At 43.9% G+C, this 17,452-nt stretch overlaps 1 protein-coding gene across 3 annotated transcripts in view; it reads left to right on the top strand.

Annotated features, from left to right (window-relative positions):
• Rcan2 (regulator of calcineurin 2) overlaps positions 1 to 15,300 on the top strand; it is a 251,471-nt gene extending 236,171 nt beyond the window's left edge. For all 3 annotated transcript variants that reach the window (XM_048445212.3, XM_048445213.3, XM_048445214.3), the window contains one exon: positions 12,825 to 15,300. In XM_048445212.3, coding sequence (XP_048301169.1) covers positions 12,825 to 12,985 — 161 coding nt within the window. In that variant the 3' untranslated portion in view covers positions 12,986 to 15,300. The remainder of the gene's footprint in view (positions 1 to 12,824) is intronic.
• The last annotated feature ends 2,152 nt before the right edge of the window (positions 15,301 to 17,452 follow it).

Below are 17,452 nucleotides of genomic sequence, written 5' to 3'. Positions count from 1 at the left end.
CAGAAAACCCTCCTGGACTTATTTTATCTTGCACGTCCTCCTCCAACTTTGTACCATAAATTTGGGCCCTCGGTCTATGGATAGGTCCTGTGAAGTTCCCTGGGTCCTACGGGTCTGAGGAGGGACCAAAGATAAATGACCACCACGACTCAGCATGAAAGAGAAACCTCTGGAAGAGGTAAACGGCTCTGATGATAAATTCCCTGGGAATTCTTCCTCTTCCTGTTCTTTCCCTAGTCTTTCACCATCTTCAGAAGTGGGACAGGCAGGGAGAATGCTCGCGATCTAGGTGAGTGGCGGTTTCCTATCACGCATTGCTATTATACCTACCTCTGCTGGGAAGTCACTCGGCACCACTCGGTCCTTTCGCCACTGCACAGTAATGGTGACACAGCGGTGCCCAGCCTGAACTGGAGCACACTGCTCTTCTCCAGGGCTAGCCAACATTACATATAAACTTGTGCGAACATCAAGGAGTCAGAGAAAACCCTTTAGAAACAACTGGAATTCTCTAAAATGCTTCTGTAATTCCTGTTCTCCCAATTGTTCCTTAAAAGTGTGTTCTTTCCCTACTCTTGTGTTATCTTGTGAATCAGACAGTGAGATGGCTCAGCAGATAGAAGTCTGCTACCAAGCCTGATGACCCGAGTTCAATCCCCAGGTCCATGGTGGAAGGAGAGAACTGACCTCTGGAAGCTGTCCTCTGATGCATGCATATCTACATATATACACAAAATGAATGCATGAATGTTTTAAAAAAACATTTTAAACCTTGTGAATAGGCAGCTCCTCAATAACTGTGATCTTTAAGTGTTCAATGCCCTCCCCTCAGAGTGCCTAGTCTCTTCCAGCTATAAAGAATATCCACCATGAAGTTAGACCCTCCTCTTGCTTTGAGATAATAGCAAACACTCAAGGTATGAGTTTGACTCTAGATTGTATCTTCTCTGATCTCTGTGACCTGAAGCAAGTTCCTCATCCTCCTGCCCTGCTAGTCATGATGAAGCTCATGTCACAGAACTGTATAGTAAGAATTATTCTTTAAAAGTGACTTACACAGAGACTTAGCCCTGGTCTGGAATGGAGTAAGTGCTTGATAGCAGAGCTATTACTGAGTTTAAGGAGGAAGCCAGCTTTCTGTGACCTACAGTAAGTGAAGCAGATTCCTGCTCTAAGCAGTGTTTCAGCACGAGTGAGAAAGCCAGAACAAAAGTCACACTGTAGAGGAACATTCATGGGTGAGTCTGTGACCACAGATTCCATAGGAAGGGACCCTAGGCACAGGTGTGAGAATATACACATGACTTACAGGAAACTCTAGGTACAACCCAAAGGGAGTCAGCACTGACCAAAGAGGAGACCCAGCTGCTCTCAGAATGAGAGGAGAAGCAAGATAGTGTTGATCATTTGGCATCTCCTCTTCTTCCTCTATCATCATCATCATCATCATCATCACCATCATCACCATTATTATCATCAACCATCATAATCTTTTCTAAAGAACCCCAGGAACTTGGGCTGCTTCCAATACTGGAAGAGTACCAGATGGGGGTCAGAGAGCATTTGCCATTCTTTAACCCTTTAACCCGGAAAAACTAGCTGTCCCACCAGTCAGCTACCAAATAATAACATAGAGACTTATTATTAATTATGAAAGCCCAGGGGCTGGAGAGATGGCTCAGTGATTAAGAGAACTGGCTGCTCTTCCAAAGGTCCTGAGTTCAATTCCCAGCAATCACATGGTGGCTCACAACCATCTGTAATGAGATCTGGTGCCCTCCTCTGGTGTGCGGGCATACATGGAGGCAGAATGTTGTATACATAATAAATAAATAAATCTTTAAAAAAATTATGAAAGCCCAGCTTTAGCTTAGGCTTATCCCAATAGTTCTTATAACTTTAATTACCCATTTATATTAATTTTTGTTTTGTCTCCTGGCTTTTTACCTTATCGCTGTATTGGCCATCCTGCTTCCTCCATGTGTCTCACTTCCCCTTAGCACCTAGATTAATCTTCTTTCTCTCTCTGCCCAGAAGTTCCACCTATAGCTCCTGCTTAGCTATTGGTTGCTCAGCTTTTAATTACACCGATCACAACAATACACCTTCACACAGTGTACAAACATCCCACAACATTTTCCCCCTTTTGTCTAAATCAAAAGGAAAGGTTTTACCTCTAACAGAGTAAAATTATATACAATAAGAACAATTCCAAGTAAGAAGTATATTCACCATGTTTAGTCCGTATATATTTGGCAATTTCAGAGAAAGTACTGTATTATCTATCCTATCTTAGTGAATTCAAAATTTTATACCTAAACCATTTTTAATCATAACTTTTATTTTCATCCAAAAATATCTTTTTAGACATTAAACCATTTTCTTGGATAAGAATTTAAGCTTTTACATCTCTTAACCTTATACACTTTATAACTCTTTTGTGAGTTTCTTTACCGAATTTGATAACAAGACAAACTGTACTATAACTATCTTATCTTCAACTCTGTCAGAGACCCAAGAAGGATATAATATTACTGATTAAATAGAGAGTACAGAGCAAGCAACTTCCAAAACTAAGAAATGGTAGAGACATATGGCTGCCTGGACAATAACCCCAAGGTTCTCTAGAATGTTAGAGTATCCATCTTTTGATCTACAGGCTTAGAGTATCTGACAGACTTTTCTGTGAAACAAGAATTTTGAAGGACTGTCCTACCTTGTCTTGGCAATGTTTGTCAGTTGTCTTCTTTTCTGCCCTGCTTTTCCAATTTGAACAGCATACTATCAGATGTCAAGGCAAGGGCAGTTTCTTTTCCCAGTGGCTAACTTTGGCACAAATAAAAACAAGCTTCACATGGAGGCTTTTCAATGTGCATCATCTTTTTGAAGTAAATGGATGCTGTCAGAAGCAGATGTGTCTCCCTGTCATGAAAAGCCTTACATTATTAAAACATTTTAGATGCCTTATTCTGTAGGTCTCTGAAGCATTTGAAGACCTCCTATCTATCTAAAATATATGTCTGTTTAATATTGAAAACATACCTACATGATTATAAGTTTGGTTGACTATTAACCTACATTTCTTAATTATCCTAAACAGCTTGTAATGATAGCCTTTAGAGACTAGAATTTTACATTGTATTTTTAAATAGACTGTACAATACCTTAAACAACAATAGAAGCATATATACAGTATAACAAAAATAACCTTAAATTTGCATCAATATATAAAAATCCATACCAATATAAACTATTTAAGACTATTGGTTATTTAAAAATAGACTCAATCCACTCTTTTATCCCATCATTTCTATACTATATCCCCCCTTTCTCTTTCTGAAAGAGATACCTGAATCTAATTTCCTTTCTTCAGCTTTTTTCCTGACCATGACCAATAATAACTTGTAACCAACCCCCTAAATAATGACAAACATACATAACCCACAGAATGATCAAAAAACACCATTCCACCTCTTGGGAATAGGAGTAGTGTTCTCTAGATTATTTCCTATTGTTTTGAGGCAATGACATCTTTATGGGACCATGAGAAAATTGGGATAATGATCAAGTCCTGGGAGAGTTAGTTGTATTCGTTTTTATTTAGTTTCTGTGTGATGGGAAAGTATAGAGCTTATCTGAAGTCTTGGCTGGATAGTTTGTGAGGCTGGACCATCTCAACAAGAAACTTTGATGTTGTTCTGGATGCATAATTTTAAGGAAACTGTAACAGAGGCGTTGTAAGAGGTTGGATCACCTGTACTCCTTGTCTTCATTGGTATCTGTCCTTTTTTTCTGAAAACATATAAACTTAAAGATAACATCCATATCTGCATTAATGCAAATATGAAATGTACAGGATGTGCAAGTCAGCTAAAGATGACTTTTTATTCTGTGTTTGAGCAAGCAAAAGGCATCTGTGTGCTGACAAGATATGTAGACTGTATAACCAAACCCCTATCTATGTCATATGAAAGTTTAGCATGTAATCCATCCTTTGGATTCTGTAGCCAACAAGATGTATCATATGTTATCCAGTCTCAGAGCTGTTCCCTTGTTGAGGGATTAGCATATACATCACCTTTCCTGTAGCCTTTCTTGGCTTTTTACCTCATGTCTGAAGCCAATATCCTTAGGAGGTCTCGCACAATTAAATCTGATCTTTATTAATTTTGAAGGGAACCATAATTTTTTGTTTCCTGTGGGAACAAAGGTACAATCTCTCCCCAACACAATGTATTTTTCTGACTTTCATTTTGAAGTTAAGACACTCTTAAAATCTATAGGTTGGTTTAATTTAGTTTTCATACTCGAGTGTTGCTGTTGTTTTTGTATATTAGCATTTTAAAAGTTCAGAGTCAACAAAGTATAATACAGGATTCAGATGCCTTGTGTATTTTCCATCCTTATGTGGCTTATTCTTTTTAAATTACTTTACTCATTCTTTAAAGACTTTATTATTATTATTAAACTATTTATTTTTTCTATGACTGTCTATACCCAGTTTATTTTTCTTTATGTAGTACCTAAGTACTTTTTAAAAACACACTGTAACCTATTCACCCATTCAGAGGTTTTGTTAGTCTAGACCTAGTGTGTGCTAGACCGAGTGTGTGTGTGTGTGTGTGTGTGTGTGTGTGTGTGTGTGTGTGTGTGTGTGTATCTGCAGCCTTCTTTGACTGCATAGGCCAAATTGTAAACTGCTAGGCTACCTCAGTGTGGCTCTGCTTAGCATATGGCATGCTCATTGTTGGCTCTGTCCCTCTCAGTTTCCTGAGAGCTTCATTTCATATTGATGGGTACTGCCCAGGACTAGGAGCCATATTCACCCACCCCAGCTCTGGGACTTTGCTACGTCTGCCTGAAGCAGGAGTTTGTACCCAGTGCTGGCTGCTCAAGTGTTCAACTGTACAGCAGAGCCTTTTAAAAGAGTCAAACCTATCCAAGAGACTATTCTCTCGGGCCCTACATGGATATTTGAGTTCCATGTTGGATGTCACAGGAGTTTATTGGCCTTCTGTCCTACTACAGTGGTTCCCAGATGCCTCAGGTGTATACTGGACTTTACACAGGTGTATACTGGACTTTACACAGCTATTATTAATAGCTCAGTGGCCTCTATAAATCAATCATGTATTTATTGAGCATTAACTAGTAGATATTCACTCAGTTTACATCCTGACTTCAGTAATGTGGAGCACAAAATATCACCAGAGGGTCTAGAGACATGACTCAGTGGGTAAGAGCCCTCGCTCTTAAAGCATGAGGATTTGAGTTCAAATCTCCAACTCCAATATAAAATGCCAGACATGGCTAGGTGTGCCTGGAACTGGGTCAGTACCGAGGAGGTAGAGATAGGCAGATCTTGCAAGCTTGGTGACTGGCTAGCTTCTGGTTCCATGAGAGACTCTATCTTAAGGCAATAACACAGGAAGTGATGGAAAAACAACACACACACACACATATACACACACACTCACACACACTCACAGTATGCAACTATCACTTGAATGAGATAATTATGGATAACACAAAAGATGATACATTTAAGTATTAGAATTGAGTTCTAATTTTCTGAATACCTCAAAAAAACCCAAGATCTCATTAAAATAACAACTTGCAGTTTTCTGTCCCTTCGACATAGAGGTGTAGATAGGAAGACAGAGGGGAAAGATTTACCAATGACAATTCAGAAATGGAAAGTTTTGATTGGGGGGAAGGGTGAGTCTGTCTTCAGGACCAGGTTTCATGGTGCCCAGCTACATGCTCGTCTTTGGGACCCAGCCTGTGCTTTGCCTTTTAGGTGTCTTTGAGACCCACTGAGTCAAAACCCTTCACAATTGCTTCACTGCTTGATTATTTTAAATGGTGTATGACTAGTTCATCTTACTGGAAACCAGAGATTATCTGAGCAACACTGACCACAGTTACATTCTCCCAAGTAGCTAATACCGTGCATCCTGGGAGAGCTTTGTTCATTCAGCATGAATTTACTTCACTCCATCCAAGTAACATAGGCGCTAACCCCCTGGCACTGGTAATTCTCAGAACTGCCACACAACTTCCTCTGAGTCACATTATTAGCAGGTGACAAGGCAGCATCCCCATCTGTTTTAGGACGATTGAGTTACTGTGGTGAGAAAAGCAACAGGAAGTGCTCCAGGTGGCAGGAAGTGCATCCCGGGTGGGGTCTTTGCCTCACAGAGGTTGGCAGGAACACATGTGGAAATGCTGTAGAATTGTGTTGAGGAAGACCCTGGGACTGACCAATTGTGGTGGTTGATGGGACAGGAGTTCAGGTGCCTGACTTAAGGATTTTCACCCAGAAGCCTGGAGGACTGATAGAGAAAGCCTTGAGGACACACACACGCACACACACTCACACACACACACACACACACACACACGCAAGCATGTACGCTTGCACGCACATGCGGTAGAAAGGAAACAGAGACAAGGCAAAGATAGAGTCCATGTTATATCTAACATGTGAGCAGGAAAAGGAATAGGTGCTTATAGAGTAGTCAACCAGGGTGAGACCAGCCTGGAAATACACTCCTCCTACAAGGGGATCAGTGCCCAGGAGGAGAAATCCTCCAGAACAGCAGAAGGTGCAGCGGAACAAGACTCCTACACTGTTAGACTTTGCTATATTTAAAAGCTCCTGGGGCAGGGATTCTATCTATTCCCCATCATGACACATGACAAGGACTAGTCCCCAAAGCCTGAAGTCTCAGGAAGGTTTCTTTTTCCCCTTGTTGGAAAGGAATTTGTTCTTTCTACATACTAAAACCTATACAGTCTTCTGAACCCTGCTTTAATGCACACGGGTGCAGCTCTGCACTGTCTCCAGGCCCACGTGCCTCTACAAGAAGCCAGCGTTTACAAACTCTATAATCAGTGGAGGGGCTCCATCACCGCCTAGAGTCAAAGGTGGCATGATGGGGGCTTCCTGTGTCACTTAGACTGGGAGGCACAGCATCCCTCAGGACCCTGCTTACCAGGGACTGGAAGCATCCTGCCTTCATATGTAGAAACTAGGACATTGTCACCAACCTGGCTCCACCTGCTCTAGAAGAGAGAGGACCGAATTTGGAGTCTAATTTGAATAGTAGGCAAGCCTTGGTCAGTGTCCGTGGCCTGAGTGGACATTTGACTCTTGCCCACAGTAGACCATTTTTTATGTCTCAGCAGAGGTCAAGGGAAAGTCCACATGGGTGCTGTTTTGATGGTGTTTGGCCCCGGCCTCCTTTCTGCACAAAGGGGATAGGACAAGCTAATGGAAACAAAGGAAGGAGCATGTGACAGATGAATGCTTTCCTTGTCCCATCAAAGAAACTAGTCTGAATGTCCTGTCCTCACTCTACCATGGCAAGACTGTTCCCACCCTGGGCAGATAAAGCTTGACATGCTCTTTGTCCCCAGCTAAGCCCAGTTGCTCCCTTTACATGGTGACAGCATTGACGTCAACCCTCATGGTGGAAGAATTAACTGAAGCCCGAAGGAGAAGAGAAGCCAAAAAAAGAAAAATTCAATCCAGTAAGGCCAAAGCCATTTCTTTTATTTTGTAGGCAGTCAGCAGATGTTAAGCTTTGTGGGATTTTGATAGTAGCAAAGTTTCCCAAAATAGCACAATGAGATGTCAGCCTTAATGGGACTGTGGCCAAAATGCATCGCTTACATAGTGCAGTCTGATTTGATAAACATAAATGAAGATGCTCTGTACCCCACACTCAGAGTCTGTATCACTACAACCCACTGCTACCGTCCCATTCGGGGCCCCACTTCCTCCACTCCAGAGGTGCAAACACGGCGCAAGGAGGAGGGCCTGAAAGGAGCAGTCCTTATCTGAACCAAGGCAAAGAGAAGATGTAATAAAAGCTAATTTTGCTCAGTGTGTTTCATTGCAATTGAGAAGGGTGGGGGAAAATCGGAGGAGGGGAGAAAGGGAAGAAGAGGGAGCAAGAATAGGGGAAGGACATGAAAAAGAGAGAAGGAAAGAGAGGGTGTAAGGAAGATTGGGAGGAAAGGAGGAAATAGAGAAGGAAGGAGAGAGGGAGAGGGAGGGAAAGGGGGAAATAGAGGAAAGGGAAAAAGGAAAAGTATTCTCATGCATTGTGGAATATTCTACAAATAGCAGCACTTCAGCAGCTGGGACAGAAGGGTCACAAGTTTAAGGCCTGGGTTACATAGTGAGTTCCAGATCAGCCTGGGTAACATAGTGAGTTCCAGGCCAGCCTAGGTCGCATAGTGAGTTTAAGACCACCCTGGGTTACATAGTGAGTCCAAGGCCAGCCTGGGTTATGGAAAGGCATCTTGTTTCCAGCAAGGGTAACTTTCTTGCCAAAAGATGAGGAAAGGGTTTGTGTTCATGCTGGCCTGCCTCACCCACCGCTGCCACCCGCATCAGCCTTAGGCGCCACACGGATATTGCAGATGCCTTCTGTGGTCTCATGCAAACACATACACACGTGCACATGCATTCACACACGCGCTCCATCTCTGCACTCACAAGAAGCAGAGCAGCACATAGGACCACCGTGGTTCTTAGGGGTTCCTCATATGGGCTTTTTGTAGTGTGACAACCCAAAAGAAATCCTTTCTGCTAAAAAGACTTACGTCTCATTGGAGGGCACAGGAATCACTTCCTCCTGTCTCTCTTGAAGAATGCAAAGAGGTACATGGGGCTATGAGGTACACATGCGCATGTGCACACACACACACACACACACACACACACACACACCCCTCCACTAGATCAGAGCCAGCAGCATTGCTGCCCCCTGCTGGTGTGCATTTGTAATCTAAGAACCAGCAGTGCTCAGAGCCGCCACTAAGCTGCCCTGACCCAGCTCCTGAACCCCTCAGATAAAGCTGGTTTCTAGAGCACCCTCCCCACCTTAGCAGTAACCAAACACTTCTACCTTAGAGCTTTGATTTTCTTTTGGCTTACATTGCTCACTAACATCATGATGAACCCCGCTCGTTACAATTCATTTGACCCATCATGAAACAGACCACAGCAACACATCTACAGTGATTTCAAAGGGGCTTAAACCCTGGCTGGGTTAACGCTTGTTCCCCTTCTCAGCTCACTACATAGCAGGAATGCCAAAGAGAGGCGCCATGCTGCTCGTCCACATCAGCTGACCCAGATGGGGACCTAATACTGGATGCAGTCCTATCTTCCTGTAATCTCAGCATGTCTGACTCAGAGTCTTCATGCACTGCAGAACAACGATTCTACCTGCTAATAGCCCTTTGGCTTCCACAGGTCCTAGGGTCATAATCCTGTTTTCCATAACATCCATTGTCACGACTTGGGAGGCTCCTGCTGACACAGTGGGGTGCTGATGTGGGGTGTCTGGTGAAGAGTTCCCTGCCCCTCAGGCTGAGGAGACAGTTCCGTGAGTGAAGTACTGTCCCTGCAAGTGTGAGGACCTGAGCTTGGATTCCTCCAGCCCACAGAAAGCACACAAAAAGCACACACTGATGTGTACTGATATTCCCAGTGTTCCTATGTCAAGAGGGACGCTAAAAACAGGGAATAACAAACAGGTATGGCCCAGCTAGCCTGGTATACCAAACAGCAAATAGACCCTCTCGGATGCTGACTAGGCAAGGACGAATGCCCAAGATTGACCTCTGACCTCCTCTCCTGCTCCCACAGGAACACGCAAACATGCATGTCCATACAAAGACATTCATGCAACTTTTAAAAAGAATAAAACTTTTCAGACCCAATAAAAAGCAAAGATTGGTTCCTTTAGCTTTCTAGGCTGTGGAACACCACAAAGCGAATGACTTTTGCAAGTAGACTTGACAGATATTTCCGGAGGCTCTGAGATCAAGGTTTGCACAGGATCAAGGTGCTAGAAGGACTCATTCTTGGCTCTTCCCTAGCTTCAGATCATTCCTTGGCTTTGGACATCAGAGACCCATTCTCCACATGGTATTCTCTGTGTGAGTTTCCATGTCTCCCCGAAACTTCTCCTTTTGTATAAGGCTGCGGACATAGTGACCTCATTTTAACATTATCATCTGTAAAACCCTACTTTCAAATGTGGTCACAGCCACAGGAACTAGAGGTTAGGACTTTGATACCTTTGAGGGAGACAGTTCAACAAATAACAGTGACTGGGTGGTATGGCCTTCCTCCTCAACATCACTCGGGAAAGTTTTGATGCCTCCTGCATCATCAGGGACCCTCATCTTTAGTGTCAGCATCCTTGCAAGCTTTCTGTTCCGTGATTGCTGCTTACCGGCATGTGCACAGTGGCACAAACGGCTGACACCCTGTACCCTGTCATGGGGACAGACAGTACTTGTAGTACGAGGAGCGGGCTGCATTCCCATTGCCTGGCTCCAGCTGCCCGGCTAGCTAATACCCCGAAATAACAACACACAAGTTGTATTCATTTAAACACTGCCTGGTTCATTAGTTCTAGCCTCTTATTGGCTAACTCTCACATCTAGACTCAACCCATTTCTATTAAATCTGTGTATCACCATGAGCTCGTGGCTTACTGAGAAAGATTCAGCATATCTGACCTGGCAGCTCCATGGCGGGCGGCTCTCTCTGACTCTGCCTTCTTTCTCCCAGCATTCTGTTCTGTCTCCCCGCCTATCTAAGTTTTGCCCTATCAGAAGGCCAAGGCAGCTTCATTATTAAACCAGTGAAAGCAATACAAATATAGAAGGACCTCCTACACCAAGTACTTGCTCTAGTCATCAAGTAGAAGCTCTTTGCATACAGACGTAGGACAGCAGGCAAGATTCCTGAAAGAGTTGGTATTCTGTGATGGACGAAGGGCACATTTCACAAGGAGTCAGAGGGAGGTGAGACAATGTTGAGTATTGCAGCCAGCAAGGTGGTGGAGGAATGTGAGCTTCATGATTAAGAGGTAGCAGGTAAGTCGGTCACTCTACTACTAGGGCAGGTGAAGGAACATGGCCATGATTGGGAGGTAGCGTCTAAGTCACTCTGACAAAGCACAAAGGGTGAGCTTGCAGGAGAAGGCTGGGGAGTGATGTCGTAGAATCTCCTGGACCAGTTCAAGGACATCAGGACTTGATCTAGTGAGACTTGGGGAGCTGGTAACCAAGTCTAGGAGGTACTGAAGTCTGTTGAGTCATGAAGGATGGGAAGGGAGGGGTGAGGTCTCAAGGGAAGGTGGAGATATTAACAGTTGTAAAATTACAGCATAGACCCACTTTCTCTTGCTCCTGTACCTGAAGGTTTTGTAGATTCTACTGAACTATGCTGCTAAGGCACAAATACTGTTGGACAGCAATGGGGAGGACCACGAGAGATGCTCGGGAACACCTACTAAGGTGAAGTAAGGACAGACAGATTTGGGAGCGATTTGATTGTAAAACAGGGTCTGGAAAGACAGCTCAGTTGCTAGCATGCCTACAACACTTGTTAAGCATGAGGACCCAAGTTCAGTTCTCAGAACCCACATACAATCGGCTGGTCATTTACAAACAAGGCACTGCAGGGGCCAGGGCTTGCTGTCCAGCTAAGTGAGTCTGTACAGTGAGCTCCATGCCAATGAGAGACCCCATCTCAACACAGCCACAGCAGCCACAACAATAGCAAAAGGTAGATTTACCTGAGGAACAGCATGTAAGACTGTCCTATGGCTTCATATGTTCATCCACACGTGCATCTGTGTGCCCACATACCTCCAATACACACACACACAGACACAGACACAGACATACACACACATAATGAGACTCTTGGAGTTAGGGCCTTAATGATGGTCTGTTAGTTATTTACCAACCACTGCAGACTCTAGACAAGCAATGCTCTATTCTTATTGTACCTCGGAGCAGTTGTGGTTGTGAGTATTCTGTGTCTGGAGGAGAATTTAAGGACTAGCTTCTCCAAAAAGTGTCTGACTCAAGATTACTCAGCTCTTAGCAGCATGACTGGGGATCAAACAGTAACAGATATGACTAACTGGCTGTTACCCAGCTCCCCATCACTGTGACAAAGCACCTGAACTAATCAGTCAATGAAATTAGCTTTGATTTATGGTTTCAAAACTTCTGGTCCATGCTCCCTTGGCCCTGTGAAGCACAGTTCCTAAGGAGGAAGTCATGATGGAGAAGGATGACTCACCTCTTAGAGGTCAAGAACCAAAAAGAAAGAGGCAGGAGAAGCCAGGGGTTCCATCGACTCCTTCTGTGAGGCTCTCATATCATTACCAACAACACTGCAAGTCAAGCCTTTGGAGCACACTGAAGAGTCAAAATATAGTATTGTCAAATGCATTTAGTCCTCACACTCTGACAAAATGGAAGTACCATTTTGAAATTTATAGTCGAGCTTGCTGTGACTGGGAAAGGTTAAGTGGCTTATTTGGTGTTGGATGGCTGATAGTGGACAGATGGTGGCTGGGTATTTGATAGATGATAGACAGGACACAGTGACTGAGAGGCCTTCATTCCATCCAGTGCCAGATCACAGGCTTTCCAACACACCTAAAAATGGTCACCCTACTTCCTTTGCAAACCTGGCCAAGACAGCTTTTAAGAATCCTTCCCTTGCCTGGGTATAGTAGTGCATGCCTTTAATCCCAGCGCTGAGGAGGCCAAGTCACGCTGATCTCTGTGAATCTGAGGCCAGCATGGTCTACAGAGTGAGTTCCAGGACAGCTAGGGCTATATGGCTATATGAGACCCTGTCTCAAAAACAGCAAAAAAAAAAAAAAAACACAAACAAACAAACAAACAGCAACAACAACATCAAAAACAAAACCCAGCAACAACCCAAAAAGAATCCCTCCCTCTTCCTCACCTGGTGTCTTGCTTTCCAGGAGAGAAGTACGAACTACACGCGGGGACCGAGTCCACACCAAGTGTCGTGGTGCATGTGTGCGACAGCGACATGGAGGAAGAAGAGGATCCAAAGACTTCCCCAAAGCCAAAAATCATCCAAACCCGGCGTCCCGGCCTGCCGCCCTCCATGTCCAACTGAGCACGTCCGTGATGCCACGCATCTCCTCTCATCATGCTTCCCCTGTTGTTTTTCCGAAACATTAACTGCCTTTAAGTCCCTGGGTGTTTGGCTGTTTGCGATTCCTTCCTTGTAATTAAGCCTCTCGGACAAAAGGGCTAGGAAAAGGTGACATGTCTCCCAATTGACTCACACCCAGTAACTATACTCCATTACTTAGAAAGTTATAGAAAAAAAAAGGTAGTATTTTCTTATTAAACAATCAGTACAGCCTATATCTCTGTTCTCTCATGTTGATCCAAGCCATTGACATCAGTAACAACTAGCAATTATGTTGTTTGTGAGCCTCTCCCGTCGTGTGTGTGTGTGCGTGTGCGTGTGTGTGTGTGTGTGTGTGTGTGAGTGGTGCTGTGTTTTTTTTCCTGGCCACTTATATAGGACCATAAGTAAACTTGATTTTGACTGCATGGGATCCCCCTATCTGGTCTCACCCAGTCCTCTGCATCCCGACATTCCCAGGACATGCACGATCACCAGCATTTATTTTGATGATTTGAGGGTGCACCCCACCACACGGAGTCCCAGCCGTGTCCTGTATAGACAAGGGGTGTCCCCAGCACCATCCAGCTCAAGAAGCCTGGGAATCATTTTCAGTTTGAGTCAATACATCATATAGCTCTGTCTGAAGGCAAAATTGAGCTTGGCCCCAAAGATATTCCTCAGTAGATTCTGAACACTACTACCATATAGCACTCCCCAGTGTCACTGGGGAGGCTCGTCCAGGTCACAGAGACCGATTTCAGACAAACCTATTTATTATAAAAGTCTCACGGTGTCTGAACGATTGCTCCCCCCTTTGTATATTTGTACAGATGTTTGGGCTGTGCGGTTAAGATCTGGATGTGTTTGATTTAGTGATTGTTCGACCGTTAGCTGCTTAACGACATCATACCTGTGTTGCTTCTGAATGCATTCTGATGCTAATGTAGATAATCCGATCCTATAACGTTAATGCTGAGTCGTTAAAGGGTACACCAATGTCCCGTGTCAATATATAACCGACTAGCCAACCTCTTTGCTGTCAAGATCACCTGTTTTTAAACAAAGATCCCAGTGTCATTTATAAACAGCTTGGATGACGCTAACACCCCAGAGCGTAGACACAGCTGAGCATCTCAGAGCATGAGAGGATGATGGATAAATGGATGGCGGCCCCACTGGTTACAGTGCCCGTGTGCTCAAAAGTTCTTTGTTTTTGTTACGTGTAACTTTTGTATTTCTCTAGCCCAAAGTGCATTACAGAGGATACACCTACAGAACCATACTTTCCTGCTCCATGTGTCAAGCCTCATCAATTCCTGTTCATTAACAAGTAATTTTGGATGCAAATACAATTAACCACAGAATGGGCTAGTACTTTCATGACCTAAGCCTCAGAAAAATACACAAGAACACTAACACAGCCACCCGATGGAGGGATGATTGTGGTTTTTTGACTAAGGTGTATGCTAGTTTCAACAGAGACTTCAAACCTAGACTGCTCACTCAGAAAATTAAAGTCCGCTCTACTGTGAATATAGCAATATAGTACTGGACACAGTGCAGTACGGTTGAGACCGAGGACAGCATTGCTTGTGGAATCCCTAGTTTCCATGCGGAAAATATGTCTCCTCATCAAAATCAGGTCCGAGGAGTATACAATAAGCAAATGCTTTGACTTTCCTTTGTTGTGGAGGGGTTTTGGTTTTTCATTGACCAACAGAAAGACTACAAATAGCGGAGAGATGGCGCCCTCTAGTGGCGGAAACATTGGACTCAGCTGTGCAGATGGATTGATTACAAGTCAACTAACCGCCTAGGGTTGACTTTCCGATCCACATTAATAATCAGGATGCAGGTTCTAGGGGGGATATTCTAAATGCGTGAAAGCCTTGGAAATAATTTGTGTTTCCAAATAGTGGTAGAGAAAGTTTCCAGTTTAGCAAAAGTTGACGTGATTATGTTGTGTAGGCGTTCTCAATGAACAAGGTCTTAGCAAACTGTATTGCCATGTGTAGATGTTAGCCTGCTGCACATCAAGGGATTCTCTTGAGCGTGGGAGCGGGGAGGGGTTAGCTTTCCCCAGGAGAAAGGGGAAAGCCGTGGGTCCTCCCGGCACTGTGAAAGTCACAATCGCCTCAACACTTCCATGATGCACATTATGCAAGCCTCTTCAGCACTCTTTTAAGTTCGAAGCGTTTTCAATGGAGGGGAAGGGGAAGGTTTCCACCAACTGAATCATTTGTGCACGTGTACAGCTCAAAGAGCTTAGAGTTCAAATATATCTGGTGAATGAATGTCTGTGTGGTGTCATTTCTGAGTTGCCTGCCTGTGTTGCATATTCCTGAGGTGGGGGTGGGAGAAGGGGCAGAGGAGAAGCGCCATCTAGCTTAGAGGTTTCCTAAGAGGTTACCTAAGAGGTGTGTAACTAACCCCAGTGGCAATCTTCCCGAATGAACTGGGAGGGACGCTGGGTAACCACCATCTCTTGGAGGGGGTGTTATTTGATTCAGATCTGGCGAGATGGGTTTGGTTCTGATACGGGGGCTGAGAAGGTTGTTTTGCTGTTGAGTTCAACCATATTGACTCCCAGAGCCATTTTCGAATATGCTAAGAGCAACTAACATCTTCCCGCTATGCTCTTTAAAAACACCAGAAAGAAAGCCCCCCCAAGAGAAACCTTAACCGTGATTTTTAAAATGAATACTAAATCTAAAAGAATCTAAAAGTTTGACTTACTAGCTATCATTTAAGTTGAGCTTCCATCCACCAAGTAACACAAGTTCGAGGAAAATCAAAAAGAAAATTCCATACTGGGAGAGCATAGTTTCACACATGGAGTAGTTAGTTAGCTCACGGCCAGGCGCTAGAGCAGTGGTTCTCAATCTTCCCAATGCCGCGACCCTTTAACACAGTTCCTCATGATGCGGTGACCCCACCCGTAAAATTATTTTTGTTGCTCCTCCATCATTGTAATCATCTACTGTTATGAATCATAATGTAGATATCCATGTTTTCCAGTGGTCTTTTCTTGGGGGAGGGGTCCTGCTCCACAGCTGAGAACCACTGCTCTGAAAACTCGATGAAAAAGCAGGCAAAGCTTTCTCTTTGATGACTCACCCACGTGGGGCGATGTAGCTCAGCGGCGTGCATGCCTTAACTATCAGAACGACCCCTTAACAGCAACAGGTGCTCACTGTTTGTCAGTCAAGGACAAACCCGAAAGGTAAACACAGCAGGTGTCTACCAGCAGATGGTTGAGATGAAGTGGGTCAGGCTACAGAGCAGGCCTGAGCGAAGACAGCTCTCATCTGGGAACATTGGGCAGCAGCTACTAGCTCACGCGCATGCCTGTCTGGAGCTCTTACGCTCTGAAACACATAGAGGAAAGTGCCCACGTCAATTTAAAAAATGTTTACAATGGTGCCCAGAGCAGAGTAATCAGGAACCAGTAACAGGATGCAGCTCAAATGTCCTTCATAAATAAATAAATAAATAAATAACAATGCAGGTAGCTGCATTAAATGCATTTCAAAGTTACTGTTGGGCCTGTGTGTGTATCATGACAGAAGAGACATATTGTTCCAGTTAGAGAGTTGAGAATCATGGTAAAGGGCCAGGAAAACAGCTCAGCAGGCAAAATAAATAAATAAATAAATAAATAAATAAATAAACACTTGGAAGAACTCCTGGAAACCTAGATTTGGATCCTAGAACCCATGCACAATCTGGACACTGTGATGATGTAAGGTGGGTGTAGGAGAATCGCCTAGAAGCTTCCAGAATAGTTAGACTGTAGTACACAGTGCAGTGATAACAAGAGAGATCCCGCCTCAAAAATAAGATGAAAGTCAGCTGACAACAAAGGTCGTCCTCTAACATCCAGAAGTATGGTCCATGGGCAAGAGCACACTCTCATAGAAAACTACATTCACACATCATACACATCCAAAGAAATATGTTTAGGAATATATATATATATATATATATATATATATATATATATATATATATGAATTATGATCAGGGTTGCCTGTGGGAGGGTGTTGATGGAGCAGGGACATGTGGGAGCTGTCCAGGGGCTGTATACCTTATAGATCTTTATTTGAAAACCCATACATAGAAGTTCTTTAACAAGGGATATACCAGCCGGGTGGTAGTGGCACACGCCTTTAATCCCAGCACTCAGGAGGCAGAGGCAGGTGAATCTCTGTGAGTTCAAGTCCTGCCTGGTCTACAAGAGCTAGTTCCAGAACAGGCACTAAAGCTACAGAGAAACCCTATCTCTCAAAACAAAAACAAAAGAAAAAGGAAAAAGTGATATGCCAAGAAAGCTAGCTTCCATCAAAATAAAACCAGCATAAGAATGAGAAGGAAGAAGCCACTAGCTGAAGAAGGGGGCGGAGGAGGTCTCACACTGAAAGTGTACCCAGGTCATCTATGTACAAA

The sequence above is a fragment of the Myodes glareolus genome, chromosome 18 (genome assembly GCF_982192425.1).
Source record: "Myodes glareolus chromosome 18, mMyoGla1.1, whole genome shotgun sequence".
NCBI classification, from domain to species: Eukaryota; Metazoa; Chordata; class Mammalia; order Rodentia; family Cricetidae; genus Myodes; species Myodes glareolus.
Note: the sequence above shows the minus strand (reverse complement) of the source record. Positions and strands in the feature narration are given on the sequence as shown.